Here is a 12,717-nt window from a genome sequence, read left to right as displayed (position 1 = left end):
AAAATCCACACCCCTGAGCGATGCAGTTAAACCCATCTAACCCCCAGTGTAGACAGTGCTAGGTCGATGGGAGAATTATCCCGTTGACCTAGCTACCACCTCTTGGGGAGGTGGATTACCTACCCTGATGGAAGAACCCTGCTTGTCAACCTAGGTAGGATCTTCACTGAAGTGCTGCAGTGGCACTGCTGCACCATTTTAAGTGTAGACAAGCCCTGAGATCCTGATTGTGGGCTGAATTTTCACTCTAGTGCCACCTTCATCTCTAAGTACAGTGGGAAGTTAAATGGCATTTATAGCTGCTGAGTATTCTAAATGCAATATTTTTTCATTGGCTTTCATTGGCTTTATTGTGTATTAGCTTTTTTTATTAACTTATGCCATCTGGCTTAATCTGTTTGGAAAATTTTTCTCACATTGGGCCCATTGAAGTCAATGAAGTAATTCCATTGACTTGGAGGAGGCCTATTGCACGCAGGAAGCATTATTGTATTCACCTCTCATGCAGAGTTTTTAAAAAAGCATTCTGAAGTTTTTTCCTTCTTGCTACCCCGCTGCACATGACAATGTACCTATAAAAACAGTAATTCCAAATGTTGGAATATGCACAGTGGTAGTTTTAGAAAGTAAAGATGTACAGAAACAAGCCCTAAATATAATTAAAATATTTACATTTAAATATCAAATGTGTGAGTTTATAACACTATTCATATCTCGTAGTTGAAATGTCTTACATTTCCTGGGATGGTAGAACTGCTGAACTTTTTGCATGAGTTCTGCAAAATGTCAAGCAGATATGGAAGTGTGACTACATTTAATGGATAAATTAAATCTTTATTTTCATTACTAATAACACCTCAAATTATTTGTGCTTGTACGTTTTGGTTTCTTGGGGCAATAAAATACACTGGTCCACTTTACTTTCTTGTTCTCCTAGATTAGCACAATATTTGAATTCATGGCATCATAGAGAATTTCAAATTTGAATTTCTAAGAAATAAAAATACATGTCATTCACATGCCAACTAAATAAACAATACAAAGATAAAATATTTACAATAAGTATCCACAATATTCAGTTTCTTGAACCACTAGCACTACTTCTAATTAATAAAATCTGCTAAATGACACATACATCTAGAGCTTTTTGGCAAAGGACTTCATTCAGAGATGCTATTTTTTGTGGGTGGAGGGAGTGGGAGGAAAACATGAAGACTACTATTCCTAGAGCTAAACATTAATCTTTTAATGTAACAGTCTTGGTGTGGGTTATATTTGAATCTTTTTATTGTATGTTTAGGAACAGAAAAATACTATTTTAAAACAGGTGGGCAACCAACTTTCAACCCAAGTATGACCATAATAAATGTAGTGTTCTGCCATTAAGTATAATACTTATTTGCTGAACTACAAGGATATATTAGAAGAGCTACATATTGCAGGGCTCTTGAGCCCTGTGAAATATTCAGAGAGTAGTATAGCATATTGACTTGTATTTTTCTTTCTTCCTTTCTTCTTAAAGGAACAAACACATCATGATTGATTTAGGTACAGGTAACAACAACAAGATTAACTGGGCGATGGAAGACAAACAAGAGATGATTGACATTATAGAAACAGTTTATAGAGGAGCTCGTAAAGGTAGAGGTCTCGTGGTGTCGCCAAAAGACTATTCTACCAAATACAGATATTGACATTCTGTGACACTTATCCTTTCTCTTTTAGTCCACCTCCAAGTACACAATTATCCTTTGTATATAAAAGTTGACTTATATTTTTGTATTGTGAACTTGTTTTGAACTCTTATTTAAAAGCTTTGTCAAATTTCATTTGCAAAAAATAGACGACATGAAGTGTGGAACCACTTGATTTGCAGAAATGCAATAGCTGGATCATTCCTTTTGAATTAAAGGACTTTAACTCTCCAAATGTTGATCTCTCAGTATAATATATTTCTAACACAATTCTATTCTTAGAAGAATATGTATAAAATATAAGTTGAAACCTAAATGTACATGATAAACTTTAGTGTAGACTTTTTAATGGGAAAAAAAGTACAGCTGTTGTCTTCTTGCTCTAGGTCATTTTTTATTATTAAAGATATTTGCCTTTTGAGATATACCTCTTGATGTTAATGGCTTATCACTTGTGTCAGAATCCTCATGTTCATGGTATTTTATTTGTCTGGCAATGGATACCAGAAACCATTGGCAAAAAAAGATAGTGAAATACTAAGCAAGCAAAATTCTCTGGAAATATAGTTGTTGCATATCTCTTATTTTAAAAAAAAAAAAAAATCCCGTATGAAGACACGAAGTGTGATCCCCACTATGAAGTTATGATTATGGAATTGCTATTCCACAGTTAAAAATTACACTATTATTATGCGCTTTTCATTATAAATCTGACTTTGAAATCCCCTTCTGACTTAACCCAAAAAGATCTTTTTATTTGTTTAGTTTGTGGGCAACTGCACTAGCCATTTTGAGAAATGCAGCTTGAACTGGTATTCCCATGCTTATTCTGGTAACTCCCTAATCCTCAAGAAGAACTAGCACATATTGCTATATTGAACTATTGTCTGGTGAATGATTAGTTGTTTGCTATGTAAAAATGTATTTCTAGGTGATATGCAAAATATTAAATATGAGAAGTCCTGCTAATTGTATAAGCCAGTAGGAACAGAGATCCAGGGCCAAGACTATTGGGCATCTTAGCAGCAGCAGCACCACTGAAGTCCCAGCCCCACTGTCTGTGCTTGAGATTATTGTGATTCATCTACGTGAAGATTATTTTAAAAAACAAAGCACCTTTATATTAGGAAATGCCAAAATCAAAGACTTAGATATAACATTAGCTATCTCAATAATTTAAAATATAAAACCTGTTAGTTATTAAAAACTAAAGAAATTCATAGTTCAGATTCCCTAAACATCCTTAATTTCTCCTTGGTAATTTCACCCTCATCAGAAGCCTTTTTTTCCTCATTCACCTGACCTTGTACGCATTTCCAGATTGGACTAAAACTCTTCCAGACCATTGCAATAGCCCACAGGTACACTTCCAGTTCACCACCCTTTTGCCTCTTACCCTGTTTGTACTAACTGGAGAGTCCCTGCTTTTTCATTATGATCCTAAGAACAACATATTGCATCATGTTATCCAAATATAGTTTAGGAGCATCTCTCCCATACATCACCATTCCACTGAGAGTCAGAGAGCTCTGTCTAGGCCATCAGACTAGTTACCCCATTCTCATTACATGTCCTCAACCTCCTGATGACTGGAAGACTCTGCCCAGCACATATAGACCATATAGGGTATGGCCACACAACATAGAAAAACCCATGGCTGGCCCCTGCCAGTTGATTCTGGCTCAGGAAGCTGTTTCAGTGCTGTCTAGACTTCTGGTTTGGACTAATCCAAGTTTAGTGGGAGAGTTTATTTTTGGATAAACTTGGACTAGCGGGGTGGGAGGGTATTACAGCTCCGGCTCCAGCCTGAGCCTAGAAGTCTACACAGCTATCAAACAACCCTGCAGCCTGAACCCTGTGAGCCAGAGTTGGCTGGCATAGGCCAGCCGCAAATTTTCCTTTGTTGTATAGATGTAGCTCAGTTACTTTTCCTCAATCTGTGAAAAGTAATTGACATGGCTGTAGACTATTACATTTTCAGTTGTCAATGTAATTTTTTTCTGAAATGCTAATAGCTGCAACACATTCCTACTTCATTGGGTATGTGGGATAGAGGTAGAAATGAGGTAGCTTCTGGAAACAACCCAGTCTTTCTTACTTTTAAAGGTCTCTTTTATTATAGCCACAGAGTGAGATATGTTTGCAACCTTAATTATCTCAATGAATTTTTTTTCTTAGGAGTAGAAAACAAATTACAATCTGCTCTTCTATGCTCTATGATCCTGTTTATCAAGGGCTTTTAACTATATAAACTACAGAACAAAGATAACAGACATACTGCCACAGGACCACGAGATCAAAAACAATGCCTTGTAGACTGTATATGTTAATTGTATGGTTGCAGCCATGATGGCTGAGGGGAAACACCATTACAGGATGAGGGGTATCTTACTGCTCTTCTAGGTTTGTTGGGAACTCCAACTTGGCAGAAATGCTTTCAATACTCAGGAGCATGGATATGGAGATTCTGAAGTGGCTTCAAGAACTGAGGTTTTCAGGCATCCATGTATTTGGAAAAATCTGCAGAACTTGATTGGGATGGTGGAAGAGTTCACAGCTGATCCTGCTTGTAATTTCTTAGCTGCCACGAAGTAGTCTAAGGCACCTGCATTATAAAAGGAAAGAGAAGTGACCCAGGTAATGTCAAAGATAAACTTGGACTAGTAGGGCCTAAATGTTTTTTTTAAAGCCTGTTCAGCTGTTAACTGACTGAGTCCATGCAGGACTCGGACTTTCACTGATATAGTTGAGAAACTAATTTTAACAATTTAACAGCTGAAAAGCAATTGATCATTTGATTTTTTTGTTGTTGTTTCTGCTACGCTCAATAGAGGTGGCTTAATCAGTTGAGAGAGGAGTAGATGCTTAACTGACCAATGCTTTTGTATGCATAGTTATAGCCTTTTCCTGTCCACTTATCAGGAGTGAGATTGAGTATTTGAAATAGATCTAATTAGACCTAAGTGAAACTCCTACCATGCTTAAACCAATGTAAACCAAGCTAAAATTATTTAAGCATGTATTAGGTAATTTACCAGAGTGAGCTAACAGATTTAAATGACAATGAAACTTGTTACATGTGTCTAGATTAGGGATTTGAACTTGTTTAGCTAGGCTGATTTTAAATAGATTGTTAGGCTGTTGCAACATTTCTACTCTAAAGAAGCTCTCAGAAAAGACTGCCTTATTCTAGTGTTCCACTTTCTGAAGACTGATTCCTGAACTTCTGCATTTGCCTTTTGTCTCAAGCCAGTGGAAGAGAGCTGAGATGAAGCAAGATCCATAGTAGTTTTAAGTGTGTACTCTTTCCTAAAACAGTGTTGTTGAGAATGACTCTTGCTGCATTTCCCCCTCAGATGGAGAAACTAGCATTGAGAGTGGCATGGTTAACCTGCCTTTCGTGAAGACTCTCTTCTTTGGTCTTTTCCTGTTTGTTTCCTTTACTAGAGTTAATTTGGGTGAATTCAAGAAAAGGCAGGTATATAAACTGCATTGTAAATACCTTAATTGGGAAATTATTTCCTAGACTGTAAGTTCTTTGGGATAGGGACAGGCTTCCCTTGTGTGAACAATGCCCAGTGCATAGTAAATGCTTCTGGGCCAGAAATAAAGTAGCATTTTTATGAACAATATTTATTTACCTACTCATACCTTTTTGCACTCTGTAAAAGATGTGTTTAAATGCCATGAAATTCCATTTCCAGCAAGATCTTGCATGGTAATACTAACTTTTTGAAGTCTTAGATCCTTGAAGTTAGTTAGAATATCCTGTTTTCTTTAATTTGTTCTGTCATGTCTATCTTGTTAAGGACATGTAGGACAGCATTATCGCATATTACAAAACCTATCCTATATTCAAAATGGGATCCCTCTCTCAGCTAAACTCTCATGTTGGGGAAAATATGCAGGTGAGATGTTTTGCTACTAGTTGTATGGTGAGATGTGTGCACATCTCAGTTATGGTATGTACTATATTGGGCAGGGCTTTAGAAAGAGGTATGTAGCAAGACCGAACTGAGGGCTCTACTTAAGCGCATGATCCTTTTTTCTGCATATAACTGAAAAAGCAACTTGTATTCAGGGGTGTGCAAGTACAGAATAATTTCCAAGATGCATCTTTGGCTATGTCTACACTGCAAGCTAGGGGTGTGATTCTTCTGCTCATGTACACATACTCATGCTCTCATTGAACTAGCATGAGTATAAATAGCAATGTAGCTACGGTAGTGTAGATAAGAGCAGCAGAGGCATGGCTCAGACATGCTTAGTACAAACTCTCTTTAACCAATGAGTGCTGCTGCTCAGGCTGCCATGGCTACACTGCTACTTATACTTACACTAGCTTGATGAGAGCAAGTGCAAGTGTGTGTATGCAAGCAGAGGAACCACAGTCCTAGCTTGTAGTGTAGGCATAGTCTGTGTCCAAAGTACACTATATCACTCAGATAAAAAGGTAAAAATCTTCTATTTAAGAATTAACAGTATGAGTACGTATTCTGATATATTTATAGCACAATGAATCGAAGGGAGTGACAAAATAATGTGAATTCATACACATACAATATTACAAGTGTGGAACTACATTGCCACAACAGGATTCAGTTATTTGGGAATATAAAACTCAAAAGCAAGAAAATTCTGAAACAAATGTAAACATTAAAATAATTTTTTTACCAGAACATGTTTTCAGGTATTTTGAAAATGAATAGCTTTTTATTTATCTGTATCATTTTAAAAAATTACATGGCTGGGCAGATTCATTACATAATATATTTTTGGAATTAATGAATATTGTACACAAATTTAGCCTTATCTCGAACTAGTGTGTTTGTTTTCTGTGGCAATCTTAAGTAAAATCTGTCATTAGTCTGATGGCCATAATTCATCTTTCCTCCTTTACTGGATCAATAATAAAAAAATGGAGAGTTCATGTCTTGCATGATATAATTTGATTATATACTTTTCTTTAACTGGAGCTGTTCTTTTTGATTTCTGAAATATTAATAGACGTTCTAGCTGTCAGTCACGATGCAAGACTAAAAATTTTACCCTTTGAAGTCCTTTACAATATGTGGGATTTTCACTTGAATTTTGTAGAAATACACTTCTTGCTTGTAAATGACATTCTTCCTCTTTCTAGATAGAATGCAATACAGATTCTGTCCATGTTTCTTGATCAATATGTTCTCATTTTCAGTGCTATGCAAAAAAAAAAAAAAAAAAAAAATTATTGGCTTATTCAGTTAATTAATAGGAGCATCTTTGTACAACTAAGAACATCTTAATTTAAGATTTGAGATGGTTGTACTAATGTTATGAAATATTTTAATTGTTTTCCACAGAAATTAGGCATCAGAAGGGATGGAAGAATAAAATGCCCATAAAGGTTTACTGCACTTTCTTGCTGTGTTTAAAATGGTTTCCTTTAAATGACAAAATCAACTCATTTCTCAAATTCAGGGACTTTTTTTTTTCTGATGGGGTAAAGGAAGATCATGGCAATAAAAGAAAAATATCACTAAAGGTTACATGACAGTTAAAGTGAGAACTATATAACTACTAAGCATGCTGTCTAGTTCCAGATTTTTAAATTTTATTTGTATCTATCTGGCCAGGGATCTAGGCACCATATGTTGATTCATCAATTCTTCAGTTACAAATTAGGGTCATTATGATCGTTCAGGTATATGATACAAAGTCTTAATTTTTCTTGTTTAGTTGGGATAAACCATTTTTTCAACCAGTTGTAATAGATGCTATAGTGCATGCTATAGGCAAATCAAATCCCAGGCATATAAAATTATTAAAGATGACCTCAAACTACTCAACACACTATTTAGATTCCAAATAAATGCAGGCTTTATGGCAAAATATATTTCAACAATATTTGAAAGTCAAGTGTCACTCTTCTCTGTTAGGATCTAAGATTATAGTATGCTGGGCTCTGCCCCTAAACCACACACTCTACAATTCAGGATATAAGGGGTCCAAACAAGGGCAATTTTAGGCACTAACTTTGCTCTATGTTCTTGGGATGTCACCTTAGAAATCTGCTAAAATGAGTTCTAGATTTGAAAATATTGTTTTAAAATATTTTAGTGTAAACTTACTTAAGTTCAGTTTCTGATTTAGAGTCTCAAACTGTTATTTACTAGAGATTCAATTTAATATTAAGCATTTAAATGGAATCTACAAGGTGATAGTCTATTAGAATACACTGTGGTTCTGGGTGTGCAGTTCCCATTAAGGGAATGTATGCCCTCCAAAGCATTTACTTTTGGCATTTTAGTGGAGCTTCATCTATCAAGACCAAATGGAAAGATGTAATACATAGGAAGCCTTCACTGTTAAACTAAGCACCAAAATTTAATTTCTCGAAATAATGCTTTCTGTGATTTAGAGACAAGTTTTCTCATCTGTGCTGAGCCTTATCTACACTAGGACTTTGTCTGCCAGTAATGTTGGAGACAAATGGTTCAGACAGTGTAGACCAGTGTTTCTCAACCTTTTAAGTAGCAAGTACCCCCTAACTTCTGAAAATTTTAATAAGTATCCCAACACTCAATTTTTCACAGGATTTTATATTTACAGATTGATGTAAGCCATATGTTGGAAGAAGGGCTGAGTATATAAGGCCCTGATATGACATGTGAGATCTAGTGTGGGTAGGGTTACTACCTTTACACCAGGGGTGCGCAACTCAAGTATGTACCTGGGCTAGAGGTGATGTTGGCCAAAGCTAGGAGGCTTTGAGCGGCATGCCAGTGCTGGGGAATATAAAGCGCTGTGCCAAATTTTTTGCAATGGATTTGAAAGGACAAAGGAGTGAGAGAGAAAGACAAGGGAGGAGAACGAGAGAGAGAGAGAGACAGGAAAAGAGGGTAAGTGGTGAAATCTGGGGCTGTCATAGTTGTCAGTTTCACTGCTCAGCTAAAGAAGTGAAATTGACAAGTTTTCTGGGCACTGGGCTTTGAGAGGGAGGGGGGCTGCCACCTGGCTGCCAGCACAGGAGGTGGGCGACTGCCACCCAATCTGAGCTGGGGCAGAGGAGGCTTCTGCACTGGCTGAGATCCAGGGATGTGGGCAGGCGACGGCTGCCTGTCTTCAAGCCGGGGCGCTGGAGGCTGTCCCTCGGCTCAGAGCCGGGGTGCGGGTGGCTGCCACCCAGTTGCGAGCCCGATTTCGTGAGATGCAGGAGGCTGCCACCAGGCTCCCACCTGGGATCTGGGACCCAGCGGGAAGCGGGGGGCTGATGTCTGCCTCCCCCAGAAGTTAGTGGCTGCCACCTGCCTCCCAGCTGGGAGCTGTGACTGGGCAGGAAGCGGGGGGCTGCTGCCCACCTTCCCCAGAAGCTGGGGGCTGCTGCCTACCTCCCAGCTGGGACTAGGCAGGAAGGGGGAGGCTGCAGCCTGGCTTCCTGGGACTGTAGCAGCTGATGCCTGTTACCCAGCTGGGGCTGTGACAGGGCGGGAAGTGGGCTGCTGCAACCTGGCTTCCCTGGAAGTTAGAAGCTGCCACCCGCTTCCCCTTCACTCTATTTTTCCCCGGATACCCCTGCCTGTGTCTCGCGTATCCTGTACCACAGGTTTAGAAACTATGTTGTATACGATTCTTAGTGCACCTTTAATGAGTTTGGTACAAGAGAGACGTTGGAATGGTGAACAGACTCCTTCCCTCCTCTGTTGCAGCCTTCATAGTCACAAACTGTAACTCACATGCCCACCTTTAAAATGGACAGAGAACTAATACGGTGGTTCCACAAGCTGGGTGCCAAGCCTTCCTCCCCAGTAGTGTGGAAGCAGTTTACAGCATAACTACATACAACTTTGTTTTACAGAGTAATACTCACCATCAAATCTTCATTGGTATTTTCTATTCCGGCCTGTGCCATTAGGTCAGTGACATGCTTCTCAAGGTCATCAATATGTTCACCCATTTCTTCCAGTAAAAAGTTAAAGAGAATATTGTTATGTTTAGCAAGAGTTGTATGCTTTTGCTGGCTTTCACGTCTGTGAAATGTTTACCAGGCAGAAATTCCTCTTCCAGATGCCTCAATATCATATCCATTCATTGTTTATCTAACTAAGGCAAAACTGAAGCTGGAAGGGACATCACAAAATTGCACTGCAAGAACAGTCTTCTTAGTATCTTCTACTATCTGAAAAGGGCCAGCTGAGAGTGTGTTTTGAATGCTTACCTGTCTGCCTGCTCAGTGGAATCAGAACAGCTTTCTTCCTAACAGACTGGTTTCTTCTTGAGGAATGTGCCTCAAGAAGTTGCTCTCAAAGGAGACAGAACTTATGCTGTATAACACCCTATTACCTAGGAGGCCATAGTGAATTATAGCTGCATCTACTAATCCTACCACCCGAACAGTTAGTGTTTCTTTATATAAGCTTATTTAAAATCCTACTGAACTTGCACTATTAACCAAGTAACATACTGAATAAGAAAAAGGATATTTCTCAGAGTTAACTTTTCAGTCAAAGCTTGAAAGTTCTCCTGCAGCTGCTGTAGTAGGTTTTCTGCCTGAAAAAAATAACTCTTTAATTAAAACATCCACCCAAATCAGCAAGGAATATAGTGGCTTGACACTTCAGAAGAGCTTCCTATTCTGTGAAAAAATTAAACACGGTGTTAGATAATTTCATTAACAATACTGTGCTGAAATAGAAGGAAATGCAAATTAGGAAAGCAATGTATGAGAGATTCATGGCTAACAAGTCCATTGGATCTTATTGATGTCTGTCCTATGTATTAATACATGAAAGAACAAATACAGCTTATTCTTTTCCAGATTGGCTAGAGCTGTAACTAGCAATCTAGGTGGTAAGAAGATCATCATGACTCATGGGACACAGTCACACAGACTGAATGTATCACTCAGGTACCATGCAGAACCTATGATGAATCAAGGAACTAAAAGCTGAATACATTTCCTTTGGCTTCTGTTAAGCAAAATGAATCCTGATCTCATTGTGTTCATTTCATGTATGCAAAATGTATGTCATGTGGATCTTGTGGGGCTAATGTTTGTAAAGGTATTAAACTCCTTGGAGAGAAGGCACTATAAGGGCAAGTACTATTGTTACTACTTATACAGTTTACCATACTCTGTGCTATGATAAGTTTAGTAATTTCTCTTTTCATCCCTAGATCTCAAAGTGGGTTTACAGAGGAAGTGAAACATGCTATTATCTTCATTTTACAGCTAGGGAAAACAGAGATACAAAGGGCCAAATAACAAGATTAGTTAAGGAAACAGTTGGAAACTTTACGTGTAAATAGGTTGGGTAATAAACTCCTTTACTGCTTTATATTTTACAGTGGTGTCTAAGAGCTGCTGCCTGGCCCTAAGCTGTTTCCTTGTTTAAAGGTCTGATAAGCTGGGCCATCGTGAGTCCAGCTGCTCAGGTTTACAAAGTATGTCCTTTTATGTTGGAGAATCTCCGGTTTTTGCCAATGACCACAAAGGGTGAGAACTGCCCCGTTGCAGCGGGGCGGGAGACACGAGCGACCCTTCGTGGCGCTGCTCACTGTCACGTCCCTGGAGCTTTGCAGAGGATCAGGCGCCTCCTCCCCGCTCCCATTTGCGCTGCAGCCTCTCCCTGTGCCTGCAAATGGGTTACGTTTTCAGAGGGGGACGGGAGCCTGGCTGGAGAGCGGCAGCCCGCAGGGGCCGGGGCCGCTCCCCGCCTGTGACCCCCACTGGAGCCCAGCCCTCCCCGGGCCCCGCACTCACAAACCGCGAGAGGTCCTGCGCGCTCCACGGGTCGTTGTCTGCCATCCTGCGCCGGCGGCGGCTGCTGCTGCTGCGTTGCCTCCGCGCCGGCCCCGCTCCCAGCTACCGCCTCCCTAGGGCGCCAAGAGGCGCTGAGCAAGAGCCCGCCTGCTGCGCCCGAGCCGAGGGCGGGAGACGCACGAAGGTGGCCTCGGCATCCAGCCACCCCCACCCAGCCCTTCCTTCGCGCACACACCCTCCATCCACCTGCTGCTGACACAGGCGGCCAGCTATGCACAGCCAGCCACGCCCCGGCCAGCCACAGCTCCACCACGGGGGCAGACAGGCACCCTGCCAACGCTAACAAAAGACACACTAGCTACACAGGACCTACTTACACAGGAGGTCAGACGAGGTGATCCTAGTGGGCCCCTCTGTCCCTAAACTCTGTGAAACAGGCCCCGGACGGACACACACACATGGACACACCCTCACAAACATTTTCACACACTAACAATGTCAGACACACCCACACAAACATGCGAACCATGACAAATACAGAGAGACAGACCCTGCCCAATTCTTCTGGTCTCTCTGACACACACACACACACACACAGTGAATGAATAAACACAATGGACCAGATTTAGGTGGCCTTGACTGATCACCAACACTGGCACTGAAAGCTAACAGACACACACAAGGAGAAAAAGTATCTTGATGTACTTTTTAAAATCAAATAAATGACTATTTAAAAACGAGTGTTAAAAAGACTCTGCATGCTATTATTCATGTAAGCAGGAATGTTTCCTTCTATCAGAAAGTACATTTAGGTCTTTATCAGTGTTGAATTCATATTTTTAAAAACATAGGCCAAAGAACTCCCTCCTAGTTAATCAAGATGCTAAATACGAAGTTGGATATTTAGGTCATCATTATAATATTTCAAAAATTACACAATTAAATAAAATAGCATTGGATTAAATATACTACAGTCATTTTAAATCTGTGAATTAAGTCCAAATAAACTAGCCTTCTGAATTATTAAATCAATTTCCTGCTAATACAAAGCAGCATAAGAAAATGAAATACAATGAAACACTAAAAAAAATAGCCATTTAAAAAAAAAAATCCTGCAGCAGGCAGGTCATTCTTTAGTTTACTTGTTGAGACCATAAGGAAGAAAATAATCGCTGTAGGAAATGGTTTGAACATACCAAAGGGGTGTGAACATAATTTGATGATAACTAAACTGTTGAATTTACCTTTGTTATTTGCTCAGTGTGATGCATTAATGGGATT

General features: G+C 39.6%; 2 protein-coding genes across 8 annotated transcripts in view; one reads left to right on the top strand and one right to left on the bottom strand.

Annotated features, from left to right (window-relative positions):
• The window catches only part of TXNL4A (thioredoxin like 4A), a 17,579-nt gene extending 15,458 nt beyond the window's left edge, over positions 1-2,121 (top strand). For all 4 annotated transcript variants that reach the window (XM_067537547.1, XM_067537548.1, XM_067537546.1 and 1 more), the window contains one exon: positions 1,523-2,121. In XM_067537547.1, coding sequence (XP_067393648.1) covers positions 1,523-1,694 — 172 coding nt within the window. In that variant the 3' untranslated portion in view covers positions 1,695-2,121. The remainder of the gene's footprint in view (positions 1-1,522) is intronic.
• Positions 1,521-12,717, bottom strand: HSBP1L1 (heat shock factor binding protein 1 like 1). Of its 4 annotated transcripts, XR_010917911.1 has the most exons (5): positions 11,437-11,677; positions 10,157-10,223; positions 9,544-9,638; positions 6,744-6,893; positions 1,521-4,299 (listed from the first exon to the last, which is right to left on the bottom strand). XR_010917911.1 is itself a non-coding variant. In XM_067537552.1 (4 exons), exons 1-4 carry the CDS (start codon positions 12,705-12,707, stop codon positions 4,291-4,293), a joined length of 198 nt encoding a protein of 65 aa, XP_067393653.1. In that variant the 5' UTR covers positions 12,708-12,717; the 3' UTR covers positions 1,521-4,290. The 4 variants fall into 4 exon arrangements, 3 of the variants coding, with proteins under 3 accessions (XP_067393653.1, XP_067393651.1, XP_067393652.1); XM_067537552.1 differs by lacking the exons at positions 6,744-6,893; positions 11,437-11,677 and adding an exon at positions 12,681-12,717; XM_067537550.1 differs by lacking the exon at positions 6,744-6,893.

This window comes from Emydura macquarii, unplaced genomic scaffold, assembly GCF_026122565.2.
Source record: "Emydura macquarii macquarii isolate MOO-44397 ecotype Brisbane River unplaced genomic scaffold, CSIRO-AGI_Emac_v2 contig_431, whole genome shotgun sequence".
Classification (NCBI taxonomy): domain Eukaryota; kingdom Metazoa; phylum Chordata; order Testudines; family Chelidae; genus Emydura; species Emydura macquarii.
Note: the sequence above shows the minus strand (reverse complement) of the source record. Positions and strands in the feature narration are given on the sequence as shown.